At 37.7% G+C, this 17,091-nt stretch overlaps 1 protein-coding gene across 5 annotated transcripts in view; it reads left to right on the forward strand.

The window, feature by feature from the left end:
- Window positions 1–14,388, forward strand: part of LOC134530536 (homeobox protein orthopedia B-like) — a 149,019-nt gene extending 134,631 nt beyond the window's left edge. For 3 of the 5 annotated variants that reach the window (XM_063365440.1, XM_063365437.1, XM_063365439.1), the window contains exons 4-5: window positions 64–261; window positions 9,791–14,388. In XM_063365440.1, the coding sequence (XP_063221510.1) occupies window positions 64–261; window positions 9,791–10,053 (461 nt within the window). In that variant the 3' untranslated portion in view covers window positions 10,054–14,388. The remainder of the gene's footprint in view (window positions 1–63; window positions 262–9,790) is intronic. The other 2 variants (XM_063365438.1, XM_063365441.1) reach the window with 2 other exon arrangements.
- Window positions 14,389–17,091: the final 2,703 nt, after the last annotated feature.

Consider the following 17,091-nt stretch of genomic DNA (forward strand, 5'->3'; position numbering starts at 1 on the left):
GCGCTGCAGTGTGGCGTGGAGTGCGGGCTGGGTGCGCGGGCGGCCGGTCGACTGAGCGGGCAGAGGACGTGTGGTGCGCAGGTCTCGGCCAGCTGGGGCAAGGGGGCGTGTCCATGGGCGGCTTCAGCCAGTCCCTGGGCCAGCTGAACCAGGGCTCGGCGCTGGGCCCGTCGGGGCTGGGCTCCGGCCTGCCCATCTCCTCCGGCATGGCGTCCAACGGCTCCACCGTCTACCAGGCGCACTACGGCCTCAACACGCTAGGTGACCGCACTAGGCTCTATACTGAAAGAAATTTTTGTATATTTTACAAGGAAGATCCTTGGATCCAAGGATATTACTTGTAAAACTACAAGGCAGAGCTTTGTACCATGTGCGATTTTGCAATGCTCTGCCTTGTAGTTTTGCAAAAAAAAATATCCTTGGCAACAGGGTTTCCAAGAATTTCCCTTGTAAAAGTACAATTTTTTTTTTTTTTTTTTTTTAGATTGTAAGGAACCGGTACTCTCGGAACTGGCCAGTTCTTGTCTTCGCTTCTTCAGCGGCAGTCGGTGATTGAAGTAGTAGTAGTTAGTATCACACTCCCAAACAAGTTTTACTGACCAAAAGTTAAAAAAAAAAAGATGAACATTTAAGTTACTTTTTTTTTTAATTGCAAAAAAGGTTTCTACTGACGTGAACAAATCACTTTAGTCTCGGTCTTACTCTCAATCTTTAAAAAAAAATATTCAAACAAATAATCTTTTCACGTATGCAAAATCACAAAATTACTAACTTAAAATAACATTTCTTCTTTTCATAAAAAACTTAAAAGAAGAAAAAAAACATATCGTTATTGAATGAATACTGGCGCAACAACCACAGGCACCGAACACCGACTGCCGACTGAGAAGTGCTCGCATGATCGCCTCGCCACAGGAGAGCATCAAGTGAGAGTAACCTTAGCGCGCAATATAAAGGAAATTTTATGCTGTCGATGTCGGGTCCCGAAAGTATCGAAAGAACCGGGAATCGATTTTAAATTCCCGGTTCTTTTGCTATATCAAAAGATCCCGGGAATACCCGGTAGTTTCGGGACCGAGATTTCCCGGTTCTGAGCACTAACCCAGACGTCTTTGTAGTCACGCCAACAACCTCTCACTTAACATTCATACACCCCGAGTCAGTCACCCGAATAAATGATCCGCGTTCGTGCATCTTTGGTTTTGTTTTTTTCTTGTTGTGTCAGGTGTGCTACACACACACTGTAATTTTTTTTGTACGTTTACGAAGAAATCCCTAGTAAACTCAGTTCCCAACGATATCGCTTGTAAAACTACAAGGCAGAGCTTTGTGGCATTTGTAATTTTACAAAGCTCTGTCTTGCAGTTGTACAATTTATTTCGGCAACTGAGTTCCCGAGAATTTTCCTTGTAATAGTACAAAAAAATCGTTATTAATTCCCCCCCCCCCCTTCTGGATTGTAGGTTTACGTAAGAAGAAAGTAACTCTAACTGTAGCTAAAAAATAAATAGATAATGTTACGTTAATTAATTACATAAATAATGCTTACAATCAGGAGGGTTGGTTTTTTCTCTCTCACGAATATGAGCAATTGTTATTGAGTTAGGTGAAAATATTAAAAACTCTAAAAATTAAAAAAATGTACGAATTTTTAAAAATGATGCCGACCTCGAGGTTGCGCGAGCGAGTAGCTACTTTCAGATATGTTCGGAACTGATCGGGGGTCAATGGAGCCGACTTCATCGAGACGTCTTAGTTCCTACACGTTGCTGGCTGTATGTAGGAGGATTGTCGTTGATAACGCCAATCTTCGCGCTGGAGTTGGTTGAAGCACCAGCCGACATCGGCTTAAAAAGTTGCAGGGTTCGAATCCCTGTTGTGTTATGCATTTTTATAGTATTAGATATTTTACCGTAGTAATATGATCAGTTTAGTTCATAAGCCTTCTTTACATTATAAACTGGAGCTAGGGTAAATCCGATAAAAATTAGTATAAGGTGTTACATCAGAGAACGCCGAGTTTCAAAGGTTTATTATTTCCACCTTACAGAAAAACACGATCATTATAAAAGTAGGCCTACCTATTGTTTTAATCGTGCACAAATTTGTTTCGTTATTTACACACTCGCAGGAAACGTTTGAATTGCACTTTTTTCTGTTGCATATACGCCTAGTCATATTAAATATCATACTTGTTTATCGCCATTGTCATTGACAAGCATCCTAGTGTTCAGAATTAACGCATTCCTGCGCACAGAAGTGAAGCTCCAACCGAACACCGTGATCAGCAATGAGTTCATGAACGATCACGGTGACTGCCGAAACAATGGCGGTCGTCGGAAGCTCCCCTGAGCCGCTGCAAGTGAAGCAGCCAGCAGGTCGGCTCTGTTATTCGCACGTCCCCCCTCACGAGACTGTGTGTGCGTTAGCGCCAGCGGGAGCGACAAAGGAAGGCTGGTGATTAGCTCGCGTTAGCGGGTCCGCCCGCTTCCGGACAGTGCTGTGACGTCACTCTTGTTCTCCGCCAGCCCCCACCCCCTCCACGCCCCACCGCCAGGGGCGCCACAGTCACAGCCAAGCACTTCCCATCGTTGGTCGCATATCAAAATAAAGTTGTTTTTGTATCTCTCCCAAAAAAAAAATTTGCCACATTTAAATTATCGATTGTTGCTACGACAATTTTTTTTTTTCAAAATATATGCTCGGTGTTTATTTATTTTAATCTTAATTTATGTTACGTGATGTGTTTAGCTACATAGTAAGTAACCAAAAATAATTTATTCACATTACTATACAGACACTATAGGTTAAGTAAAATATGGGATAATGGTAGTAAAGTATGTCAGTATACCCGTTCAGTATTTTGGTATGTGTTCCTAAGAGAAGATTACGCCAAATATGTCAGTTACATTCCACATCTAATTGTACACCACTTACAGTTAGATCGCATTTTGTGATTTTTCTGGCGGATGCTGTCCTTCAGAAAAAACTCACTCCACTAGTACATTTCGGGATCCCCACGTAACATAGAAATTTACAACTTAGAACAGTCATGACTTGAAATTCTTGAATAAAACCACATAACTTATAACTGTCATAAGTGAGAACGATCATAACTTAGAAACATACAAGGCCGAAACACACAGTTTAGAAACATCATAACTTAGAATGTAATAACTTAAAACTATCACAACTTAGAAAAACACAACTTGGAACTGTCAGAACTTAGAAACACGCAACTTGGAACTTTCAGAACTTAGAAACACGCAACTTGGAACTGTCAGAACTTATAAACACGCAACGCCAAAACACACAGCCATAAATTAGGAAGTCATAACTTATAACTGTCATAACTGATAAAATTCTATATTGTATGTTTCTAGTTTATGTGTTTCTGAGTTTTGTGTTTCTAAGTTACGAGAGCATCCCGTACATTTCGAGGACTCGTCACAGACATGCTGCATGCGAGACAGCGGCCTGATGCCCTCCAGGTATCAGCGCTCGAGAAGCTCTCAGCCTGTGTCGTGATCCTGTCGCATCGGGAAGACGTTCCTTTATCCGCCCAGGGAGGCGTGCCGGGCCCTCAGAAATCTCAAAGCTGTCAAAAAGGAGCAAGACGATAAAGTTATTTTTCCACGTATTTCAACTACGCTTTCACGGAAAAAATATTAATCTTTAACAAAGTAAATTTTGGAAAGGCAAATCCAGAATCACCCAGATTTTTCTTTGCATTTAACACAAAAAAGTATTTCAATGTGAATATCGACACGTGTTTTCTCTAGAGTCGTTAGTCGATGGTACTTCCTGCTGATTGTCTGCCTCCAAACTCCCTGGGGTTCAGAGAGGCAGGACGTGTGTCGTATAAAGCAGGCAGCCGACGGACATGAAACCTAATTTTAGGGCTACTATAAATAAAACTAAGAACAAATTTCATTCATCACATTAGATACGTGCAATAAAAGCTTTTGATTCAAAATTACTTTCTTTTCTGTACGAACAAACATTCAAACAATCATGTATCAGGAGGTCTTTAACAATAAGGTGTAAATAAAAGTAATTTGGTTTGAATGTTCACAATTTATAACAAATAACTTTCTTTTGAAGGAGATGAGGTTTCTCCAAAAGAACTTTTATCATTAGGGACCCTGGCCAAACAAAAAAAATGGGAGCCGCTAGCCTAGCGCATAAATTACATCTGTGGTCGCGCTCTTGAGGGGTCGTGGGCTCGTTTGCAACAGCCCGGAATGGATCGGTGTCCAAGTTGTTCGGAGCCCACTATGATCTAGGAGGTGCAATATCCTTGCGGAGTAATACCCAAGCAAGTCACATCCAGCCCCGAAAGTTCATAAAATTTGCGGACTTTTTTTACCTGGGCGTGGAAGCTTCGCTGCTGATGGCATACTCGCCGAGTGCCCGTATCGTGTTAACAGCAGTTTCAGTGGTATTTAGCTCACGGGGAGGGGGGGGGGAATGCGGTCACTCTGCGAGCAGGCAGAGGGGGTTGTTTCCGCGCGAAGCGACTTCTCTCGTCGTGCCCGAGGGCGACCGGGCGACTCTGACACACATCATATTCCAACCAATAGGTCAGCACCCTCGTCTGTCCTCCCAAATAAGTAGGTACCCTTTTAGGGTAGGTTGGGAGTCAGCTTACAGACAGATTTTAGAATTCCAGAACAAGTAATTGAGACAAAACTGTCTAGGGAAGGTGTTAGGGCTTCGGCTATGACCTGAGGCCAGGGCTAGGTACCCATCCCAGCATAGTCACCACTTTGGCCCCCTGCCTCACTCAGCTAACCAGACATTTGGCTGTGTTCTTAGCCCTTTGAACACCTTATCAGCACTGCTGGCGCCCACATCACACTGAGACCCAGTGAACCCGTGGTCCGGTGGAGGCCTATCCAACCTCTGCTAGCTGTCCAGACTCGCCACGTCGACTCGGACACGCGCCGGCCCGACGCCCCGACTGGACTCACGCGCCGCGCCGCAGGGGCGGTTAATAAGCCCGAGCTTAACGCGACAGCTGTTCGCCCCGCGATTGACTTGTCACGAGGTCGGCAATCCAATAAGGCTCCCTAATAAATAACTCGCCGGGACAGCGGCGGGCCTGGGACGCACGCACAATGAGGGGCTCGGCGTCTTTCGCACGTGTCCGTTGTGAATGTCGCCCCCTCATCCGACACTGTGCAAACAACGACCACCTCCCGCCTGTTCTCTCAACCCATGCTATCGCGTGGAGGGGTGACCGCTATTGATCTTTATCTAACCCCCTCGCTCCCACGTGAGCTAAACACCGCCGAAACTGCTGTTAACACGATGTTGGCACGCGGTGAATTTGCCGTCAACAGCGAAGCTTCCGCGGCCTGGGAAAACGTCCGCAAATTTGGCTGGTTCGGTGCTTTGTTGGGTATTACAAACTATAGTAGTAGGAACGCCGCGGGGAAACAGGAAAGAAATAAGCGAGACGAGTGATGTCAGCGAACCTGGCGGCGTGGAGTGTACCTGCGTTTTTAAGTGCGAGGAACTAGTTTACAACAGTGGCCTCTAGCGGAGTGGAGTGTAAAATAGCTAGAAAGTAATGCAGTTAAGTGTCTCGCGCTTCGCCAGTGGCTAACTGGCCAGTTTTTCCCATATTGTCCTATTACGACATTAGGTATTACTCCGCAAGGCTTGGATCGGGCCTCCTAGATCACAGTGGGATCCGAACCACTTGCAAAACCTGCTCGATGCCCATGAGTTTGAGCCATTCCGGGTTGTCCGAACATACATTCCCACTTTTAAAACAGTCATCACTTAAATAACTACTTCATATTCACCATAAATATAATGGGTGATAAATTGCTTTGTATGATATTCTTTAAGGCAACGTTTTTATTATTTATTTTTTGCTGATTCCAGACCTTTGTGAAAAAATTGTTTCTAAACTGATACGATATTTGTATAGAAGTATATTTATGTATTTTACAGACGTAGAAACACTTCTAGAGAGAGAGACAATACTAATTCAAGTTAGTTGAACAAAACGTTTAAGTTACCAAAACATGCCAGTCTTTTTACCGATTGCAAATTACAGTAGGCCTACATATCTAATAAAAATGTCTGGCAACAAAATTTTGAAGAAAAATAATAAAACTGAAATGTACGTGCCTGTGTAGTTAATGGTCTGAAACAAAGATGGCGTGTGGGTATTGGCGAGGTCGTAGGAAAGGCACTGCTGTCACCGCTGGCCGCGAGAAGGCAAGGTGCACCGCACCTGTACTTGGAGGGTAGCGTGCCTCGCAGGGGTAACCGCTCTCCGCCATTGAGGGAGCTGTCTGGTCAGGGGTGTGTGTGTGGCAATGAGGCAGGATGATAAGCGCGACGCCCGCTGTTGCTTCTAGCGCGGTACCGCCTCTGAGCTGACGCGCAGTCTTCTCGTCGTGCATAGGATGACAATGGAATTTGAGCGGTGATCGTAACATTATTTGGCGGAGAAATGAAGGTAAAGGTGTAATGCAAGTTCTTTAAGTGCTTTCAAGAATCTGTAACGGCTGTTTATGCCTAAAAATTACTCTGAAAACACGCCTTTTAGCCATTTTTAACTCTTCTGAAAATACAGTTTAAAAAATTATTCATGAAACCAATCTACTTATCGACACTCAGCGAACTCTTAAATGATTTTCGTAAACAGGCCCCACTCGGATGTTCGTTTAAAATTGTTTCCACAATGCAAAAACTACACTTCACCCAATGTTCTGGGCGTCCCGCAGACATCAGCTGACAAACTGCTGCTCGTGCAGAAGCCATTTAGTAATAATGCACGCATTGTTGTCCCTGGTTTACACGTACACGGATCAGAAATGTTTTCAAATATTTTTTTTTTTTTTTTTCATTCCGCACTTGTGTTTACCCTGTTTACAACGGAACACTCAATTCTAAGTCGGAATCAGGCATAGTTTTAAGAAAATCCAGTTGTATCAGATTACGAAGAATACTTGTTTTAATTCAGGTAAATTCTTCGTTGAAAAAACTGTAAATTGACTGTAATTTCCAACAGTGTATACAGCGAAAATATGCGTTAAGCAATTTACACAGGAAAATATTTATTTAATTTGTTCATGAATTATAAAACACCTAAGCATACAATCTATTCCTAAAAATCTCAAGAAAAGGCTATTAGGGAAAAGTGCATCTCACTGTGATTAGAAAAAAGTGTCACCATTTCCAAAGAAACAGACACTTTTGGAAGAAGATCCTGACTAGAATAGTATCATAGTATCAGTGTAGAAAATACTGACACCTATCCTACAAACATTAATTGCTGTGATAGGGATTTTGGAATCATACAATTAATTGAAACTGCTATCTTTATTAGAGCTCTCTCAAGCCCTTGCACAACCTACTTCCTTTTTATTTTTGTAATTGGTAACACTGCAGGATTCACTGTATAAAAAATATAGCACAATCATTTACTACAAAGCGAAGTAAAGCAGTCTATGGTAAAGGCTAGATTCGCATGGTTCCATTTTCCTACACATCATGCTACCCTACGTGTGGTTGATTAAAGGGTGTCTGCCTACTTACAGGCACATAGGCAATGGTGTTCAACGTGTCTGTTGCATGAAAATACTTCCACCAAGCTTTCCGTTATAAAAAAAAAACTGTGAGTGAATTTAAGTTTCAGCCTGAATAGTCATGCTGGCAGCTCAACTAGAAAATATTTACTGAGCTGAATAACTTAGTTTTCCAATGAAAGATGCAAATTAGTATTAATTGTAAAGAAAATAAATAATATAATTATTATTTAAATGTGCACTAGTTTCATTTTTAAGGCAAGTGAAGCGTCGGTTTTTATGAACAAACGGAACGCATACTTAGGTTCGATAAGAAGCTTATGAAGTACCGAGTCCCTACGACGCTACACTTATATGTTACACTGCCAGAAGAATCTTAATTTGATAAAGGAAATACAAATTGCAGACATTAAACATAACAGAAATCGAGATAAGCAGACCAACACTACATACAGTGAAACTGGTCCCATTATCCACTTAGAACGGAAGAAACACATTTCAAGCATTTGATTCTACGTCCATTAACCAGAGCAGCTAAAGAAATCGAACACCTACATATATACATTTAAAATTTAAAAAAAGAGTTAATTTTTGCCTTAAATCAATAACAATTACATCATTTTATGATAAGTTTTCAGTTTTTTTCAATTTTGTGAAAACAATTTTTGACCATATCACGGCAAATTGCCCAATGTTTGAGCATGTTATTTGACGCATCGACTAAAATGCTGAATAATGCTTGCCTACAAAATTTGTAACCATAAGATGTAAGTTAAGTTTATTTTTTCTGTGAATATGATGTGACAGGTGAGTTTAGTATGTGTGTACCATAGCAGCCTACTTAAGTTACATGTAATTTTAGTATATAAGATATGAATTTGTAGTTTATACTCTTTTTTTGTCCTGCAAAGATTTAAGGGTTGTCCATCAGTCCAATAGTTTATGTAAACGTACGGCTTATTTTTACATTGTATTTCAGAGGTTAAATTGTTGTTTGTAATTAAATTCAACCCGTATTGTGCATAGAATTTATCTTAAAAAATATTTCTGGACATTACCTTTTTTTCTGTTTCCTTAGTTTATAGTCACGAGAACAAATATTTTAGGCATTTATGGGTGTATTTTTGCCACGTTTCATACGCAGAATGAGCTTTTTGGATGCTGTGCGCCTAACCACAAATGCAATGCACTGTAATGCAACGCAGAATATTAAAACGTCAGACAAAACGAGATGATAAGTTGAAAGGCCCAATTTTAAAGTCAGAAAACGTGAGTCTGTTCCTCTACTTGTTTTAACTTTAGAATGTAATTGGCAAAGTTTAATTCTCGGCCGTTCCTTAGACTATTTTCAATCTAAAAATTGTTATCTCTGCAACTGCAAATCGCTGAGGTAGTAAAAAAAAGTTATCAAATACACTAGAGCAGTGGTTCCCAATTTATTTTTCGGCCAGGAAACCCTATGATCGACTTTTATTTTGGCGGAACCCCAACTCATTCAAAGGAAGTTAACTGGCAATAATTTTGCCTGCTTAATGTGACCTTTGAATATATATTCAAAGATGTGACATTCGTCCTGACTCACGGAACCCCTGTGACCCTGCCAAGGAACCCCATGGTTCAGCGAACACCTTTCGGGAACAGCTGCACTGGAGACTTAATACCAAACAGCTACAAGATTTTTGTACGAAACGCTGGCGTTGTTTTCACGTCAATCCGATATATGGCAGACTGTATTCCCAGTATTTACAGTAGAGCTGTTTAATACATATGGTGCCAACATTATGACAAAACAAAAAACTTTCTTAACTCTTAGAAAAACTTATATAAAATTATGCAGATTTACGGGTGAAATAAAACTCCAGTGTTTCAAACTTCTTAAAAAGAAGTTAATGTTTGACACCAGATAATATAAATATATAATTTAACGATTTATCTATAAAATATTGTGTAGTTGCTCCTCTTGCCGCTAGTTTATTTCTCACTCTCTTGCCTGTGTTGTTAGTATAGGTAGAGCTATCCGGTGTTAGTCTCGAGTGTATTTGATTTTATCGGTTGAGAAATTTTGCTATGAATTCAAACAAGGCGCCTCGAGCAGTTAAGACTATCTGATGGACAACCTGCAAATCAACTCACCCCTGCATTTATTTTGTTTTTATTTCTCCCGCCCCTCCCCTAACCGTGATTGTGTTGATGTGCTGAAGCGCCGTATTGACGTCCCTCTCCTGTCCCCCCTGACGCAGGTCCCGAGACGCCCTCTTCTAACGACGGGTCCCCCTCTCACCCCCAGATCCAGTATTCTACGGGCATGACGGAAGCGACGCCCTCAACTGAGCAGCACTCTCATCACCACCAGCAACAGCAGCAGCAACAGCAACAACAGCAGCAGCAGCAGCAGCAGCAGCAGCAGCAGCAGCAGCATGAAGAGGGGTGGTGGCGGGGGCAGAGCATCGAGGCGCTGCGGCGACGCGCGCTCGAACACGCCAACATGGCGGCCTACGACTAGGAGGTCAGGAGCGAGACGGAGCGCTCCGTGCGGCTCGGAGGTAGGAGTGAGACGGAGCGCTCCGTGCGGCTCGGAGGTAGGAGTGAGACGGAGCGCTCCTCCCCTCCCCCAGTGCTCAGCCTCGCGCGCGCGCGCATGCGCCGCCGGAGGGAGGATAGAGACAGAGAACGTTGCCCTCGCGAGAGCGCCATAGTGGGTGGGTGAGGGGCGGGCGACCACACTGCCCTGCGCGTAGCGGCGTACAGTCGCTGCATCGCTCCTCACGCTCGCAGCCGTTCCGCGGGGAGCAGGACAGTCCGCTTCGAACAAACTCAGCGAGGGCTAAGTGTGTTTTTATTTTTGAACATATTCTTTTAAATAAATTTGGAAATTGATACCTGTTACTTGATGTTTACATTTCTACATTCTGTGTTCCAGCAGATAGTGATACGAATCGCTGTATTGGTCTTAGAACGTCATCAAGCTTACAAGCAAGCAAATTATTGCTTACGAGCGAGCTAGAAAAATATTCAACACATTTCTCTCACTTGGTATGAATGTCCAGTGTTTCCATTAACACACACTTTTTTTTATCTATTTTGTTTATTTCGACAGTTGTGAAATGTTTGTATTACGGACTGTGCAAGACACTTAAAATTTTGCAAATCGACATGGTACAAATTTACACGACTAATGCTGCGCCTAAAAGACTGATCCACAAGGATACGCCTAGAGGTCGCTTAATTTAACTCATCAAAATGTTGTTAAGAAATGAATCTTATTCAATTATTGAGGCGAGTCCTACCTATCATTTCCTTACACAGCACCATCACTTTAAAAAAACCATTTATATTTTTAAATAAATAATACAAATATTTAACACGTAAAACGTATTAAACGTTTGCATAACAATTGGTTTATTATTGTGTAACATTCCGTATTTTTGTAGAGTTAGCAGATAGGAGTAATACATTTTTTTATATCATACCCTTTGTTTTGATTTCAAATGCAGTTTTTTTACCTTTTCAAATTCGAAATAAGCAGATCCACTCCATAAGAATTTTTGGGAATATTATAAGTTTCATTTTGGGCAAGTATAGTTGCAAAATCATCTTCACGCCTTACTATGTATATTTAAAATATTTTTACTGCTCCCCCTCCCCTAATTATCGAATCTATTTTTGAATTATTAAAATACTATAAAGTAAAGACATTCAGGGAGGTAAAAACTGGCAGGGTAGGCCTATAAGAAAAATTTAAGCAATCTGAAATCACAGCTAGTGAACATTTTTATGAACGATATTATGTCTTCCATGTTTATGCCCATCACATTTGAACTTCTGCATATAAATCTACGCCATTTTTAAATTTAAAAAAAAAACTTTGTTTTACCAAGCTATTCTTAAGATGTATTCTTAAGAAAATTCAAATATATTCAATATGTATGGTAAAAAAATATATAAAGCTCTTCTGTTTTAAGTTTATAAATATTATACTTACATCAACAATATAGTTTAAATTCAGTATTAATATTATTTAGTGTGTCTTTTTACTTTATTTACTGTACAATATAATTTATGTTGCTCTACTAAGTACTTTTTGCTGAGTGAATAATTTATTGTTTGCGTAATGTATAGCATACATACATTCTATTTTTAGTTTTTAATGGCCTAATCCTACTGGCAAATGGCCGTTGACTCTGCAAAGACACCCATAAACTTAATGAGTTATTTTGAACACCGGGTTTATTTTGTTCGTATTTTGTGACCAAACCTTTAACTAGCAAATTTTATCGCCAATGCAATAGTAGGAATGACAAACCTAAGGTTTAGATTCAAATCAATTGTAAAGATCAGCATGTCTTCATTAGAAAATGTAATCGGTGGTTTCAATCATAAATACCAAATATACTGTGATTTCTGTTATTCCATATCAATATAGGCCTAGTTGGAGTATTAAGTAAGTGCACTGACAATAATTTAATTTCATCTGTCAGAATGACAGTCAGTGAATTAAACCACAGAATTTTTTCTCTAGTTATTGCCTCAGTTTTCACTATCTGAAAGTGATTTTAAAATATAGTCCTAATTTTCTTTGTTATAGTATCTGAAAACGTGACTATCACTCGAGAAAAAAAATAGGAATGATATTACATTTGGTTTGTGTTTCTATATATCGTCTAATTAATTGTTTCTGATAGCCAGACTGTGTGTTTCACATGAAAAAATAAAGTCACTTCAAGCTGTTCCAGAACACAGTATACGACCGCAACGTACAAACCATAGACAGTTGATACATTTAGGTGGTGCTTCTGCTACACAATTTTGTGCAAATCCGTGACAAAGTGATGCGACGAATGTACTCAGATGTTATTGTAACGTAATTTTTTTATATCCCGATACCCAAAGCACAAGTAAAATGTGAAATGAAAGAGTTGTGCAATAAACCTACACACGCCATATTTATGTTGTATTTGGGAAATGAAACAGTGACCTACAACTTGTGTTGTTAACAATAATTTCACTTAAATAAATGAGACTGTAACAACTACAAGCTACAAAAATGATATATCACTGCTCAAAGTATTCTGATTTTCCTATCACAACAATTCGTTTTTATTTTCACTCCATTGTATGCCTAAGTTGTACTAAATTTATATAAACATGATTAAATGTGTTTTCAAAAATGAATGTCTAAAGCTATCAGTAAAGTGTTAAAATGCAGTTCCATAAAACATTTCTTTTTTTTGTTTCAATTTACAATTATCGAATGAACTTGAAGAAAAGATGACAGTCGAAGCTTATAATTAAAAGCAATATCAGAACGCCAGTCGCCAGCGTAATATTTAAACTAATTAATATCATAAGGACAGAAAGATTTAAGCCTGCGTCAATTAATACTACTTTAATTTTGACTGAACCACACATTTGCAGCTAGACTGTCATCGCATTTTCGAAACCTTAACTATTTTCGTCTGGTTCATTTGTATCAGCAGTAGGTAAAGTTTGTAAACTCGTTCTGTTATTATTAGGCCTAAACTGTTTGCGGTGGAGTCAATGTTGCTGAATGGAACTGGCGAGGATATTTACTTACCCATGAAAGATCAATATTACATAAGCTCACTTAGCTACAAAAACAGACGCTCATTTTTTTTCTGTAGCTTTTGTTTTTTGTTGACAGTTAAATAACGTAGGAATTCTTTTTTCAATATGTGTGTGCTCAATAAAGTTTGCTGAAAAAGCTTATTTCAGTTTAAGTTCCTGTATCAAATGGCACCTGAATGGTGGTTCAGCTAAAAATGTTTTCATGATTTGATGTGAAGTTATAAATATCCATTTTTATTATATTGTAAGAGTAATCAGTGATCGTTGGTTCTTTACCTATTAGATACTTATATTTTTAAAACATACACGATTTATTCGAAGCCACCTCATTAAAAAAATAATAGGAAATGTATTATCATCTGATATTTTCGACAACCCATTTAGCTTGAATATAAATTAACTAATTAGCGCTCCATCACACCACTTAAATTTTTTAAAAAATCTTACTTCTTTCTAAAGAAGCACAGTATAACAAAAGTTTTTTACGAGAACATACTCTCCTGAAAAATAAACAAAATTCTAACAGTTTCATATTATTTTAATATGAAATATTTGTTTTGAATTTACTTCTCAATAAACTGGTAAAAGAATGAATTCAGATTATTTTTATAATTTTTTAAGGTGGTTTACACTTCCAATGAATTTAAACTTGTAATCATATTGAATTCATCACTTAATTCTTAAATAATAAATACACGCCATTTTATTTGAGATCCTTTCTCCAACTCCAGAGACTACTTCGTAATGAGAACAAAAATGTTATTGTAAAATTAATGTTATTCGAAAACAAGGGCGATTTACCCATTTATTTGTTTAGAAACTTGTACTTTTCTAGATGTTATAAAAGCAAATATTTTAACTGTTGCTTATCAAATAAGTAGTCTAGCACAGAACCAATGTTTGTAAATAAAACATGTCAGCTATTGTGTAAATTATGTTTTTTTTATTTGTGTGATATTTTGGAAATTATTTCGAAGAAGTGTCACTAGTTGCAGGTGCGAACTGTTTCGTGCGGTACACTATAAAAGTGAAGTCAACTCTATGAGCATAAACCGTATACGTCTCTTGTTATGAGAACTTACCAAAAAAAAATTGCAAGAAATGTTGAGTGTGTCAGAGTGAGTCAGAAGTCTGTGAATAAAAGTGTATTGTAAAATGTATTAAGGTCAGTAAAGTATTTTGTCGAGCATACCCTGTAAAAGACGAATTGTTTTACACGTTTGGGTCGTGCAATAAAATATGTACATAATTAGTTTAATGACTATCATTTGGGATATTCCAAACCTTTACTTCCTTTATCTATTAGCAATCAACTCAGACAGCGTAGTGTTGCTAAATTTAATGTGGGTTCCCAATTTAAAAAATAATGTAAGCAAATGTATAATATAAGCGCACAACTGTACACACGACCTGTGCGAAATCGGTTCACAATTGGAATTTTACTGTTCATTTCAGCCAATGAAATTTCGCGATGTATCGATAGTGTTATGTAATAACTATATTAATTACAAAATTACCCACTATATCTGACCAGCAATTGGTTAAAACAGTTTTTTCGAAATATAAATTAATTTGGGTTACCTATGTAAAATGTTTGGTTTACAATTCTGCCCACGAAACATTGTTATTATTTATTTGCATTAATACTAGTGACTTTTTATAAGCAATAACAATAATTAATTATTTAAAGCAAGAATCCATTTTAATATCTCAACAATTTCTTGCCACAATATTAATGACAATTATAAACAGTTCTCTAGTCCCACCAAAATCGCATCCTTATCTAATATCATTGGCTGTTGCGTCATGCGTCCGAAACAGAAGTAAAATATATTAATTCCCCTCCTATGCACACGGCCATCCTGTGCGCTATTTTGAATCAGTCGGTTCAAAAACACGCCGGTCAAATCTTATGCACACGACCTACTGTTACTGTTTTTTTTTTTTGTTTTGTTTTTTAATTGTGCATCCAGATTTACACGCACGTTGATCTTGGTAACTTGACTCTTCCAAGGCAGAACAGGTTATCCTGAGACCACGCACTCGTGACGAAGAAACTGTACCTATGATGGTTACACAAGGCACGACTCTAAGGGCTACAGCCGGATATGCATAGGCGATCTGCCCAAAAATATTAAGTTCTATAATCAACTGTGTTTTCGTTTAGGTGAACCTTTAAGTGATATGTGTACATTTTTTTTGGACAAAGACAAGGTATTTATGGGAACATGAAAGAAATTTGACAGAAGAAACTATATTAGTTTTCTTTTTTTAATTTAATACTTCTTCAGGCGCGTTTGAAAAAATTATGAAAAAGAATTTTTAAGATGCGCGCGCAGCATGCAACAAAAATTGACAGGATATAAAAGGCCACAACAAATAAAATGTATTTATGTGCTTTTAAATCATATACATTAGAGACTGATATTGAATATTTGTCCATGTAACTAAAAAAAAATATATATATATATTTATTATGAATATTAGTGCTAGAAATAATCTTTTTAAGTGTATCTTCAAGTTTATTTATATAAATTTGATTATGTTCCCGTATGTATAATTTATTTGCATAATTTATTATTACTTTATTTTAATAAATAATTGAGATTATTAAATTAAAATAATAATTCAATAAACTTATTGATTTTTATTATTAATTAATATTTTTCCTATTATATTACTAAATTTATTATTAATGTTATACACCTCTTTATATCAACATTTAATACTGAGTATTTATTTAAAAAAATTGATTTTATTGAATTTATACTTCACCAATCGTATTAATAATATCACTATCATTTACTTTCTATTAATTATTTGCATGCAAAATTAAAGTTAGTTTTTCATTACGCCAAGTAAGTATAACTTCTAACACGCGTATATAACTATACGCACCCATTTTCTATCGTTACCAAACCGAGTGATAGTTCGAAAACCACGTAAAAGTGAATATTCTAAAGAATATTATGCATTTTTTACAATACCAGTCTGAGTAATTAATAATAAAATAGAATTTATGTTATTTGTATAGGTTTTTTAATTAAGTGACCACCTTGAAAAAATACATTAAATGTGTTTTAACGAAGTTTATTATCATGTAAAATTTTATTAAAATCAGAGGAGTATTTCGTAATAGGACTTTCTATCAAAGGAATATCAATTATGTTCTTCCGAATATATCTACGGTTTATTATCACTCAGTAGGTTTATATGTGGTTTAGATCCAGCCATAATCTTGCGTTTATTAATATAGTTATTGTTTATTGATTCATTATTAATTTAGATCATTCTTTCAGGTTCATCGACGAAACGTATGCACTTGAATGTAGAAAATTGAAATTATCTATGCAGTACCTACATACACACACACATTTTCACAATTTCATGATTAATTTACAGTTAAGTAGGTAACAAATTGACGTTATTGAGGTTTTGAAGTAATCAAAAATACAAAAATTAAAAAAATAACTACAATATTATTCAGCACTAAGTCCTAAATATCTTAAAAATATATATTTTTTTAAACAACAGTTACTACAAGAATAAAGTAAAAGTATGTATACTATATTGACGCTCATCACTGACTCACTGACTTGACTGTGACTCTGGAAGATAGCGCCTGCCTGCAGAATGCCAGCGTTCGACAAAAAAGTCGCCAACCAGGAGATCGAGGCCGGCATTCTGCAGGTAGCATCAGTTCCTGTTAGGGCTGTTGCACACCGTATGTATTTCTACACTTTACCTATTAAATCAAATTATAATTAGAATGACTTAAACACAAGTCTGGTTCAAAATACGGAAAAGTGAAAAAATGCACCTTACGCATTTTGGTATGTTTTCTACAAATTACGAATGTTGCGACGCCGCACAGTGGAGTATTTGTACCAAAATCCTGGCCAAAAAAGAAAAAAAATATATTTCGTTTAGTCACAGCAGAAATGGTATTTTCTTG

The sequence above is a fragment of the Bacillus rossius genome, chromosome 3 (genome assembly GCF_032445375.1).
Source record: "Bacillus rossius redtenbacheri isolate Brsri chromosome 3, Brsri_v3, whole genome shotgun sequence".
In the NCBI taxonomy this organism is placed as follows: Eukaryota; Metazoa; Arthropoda; class Insecta; order Phasmatodea; family Bacillidae; genus Bacillus; species Bacillus rossius.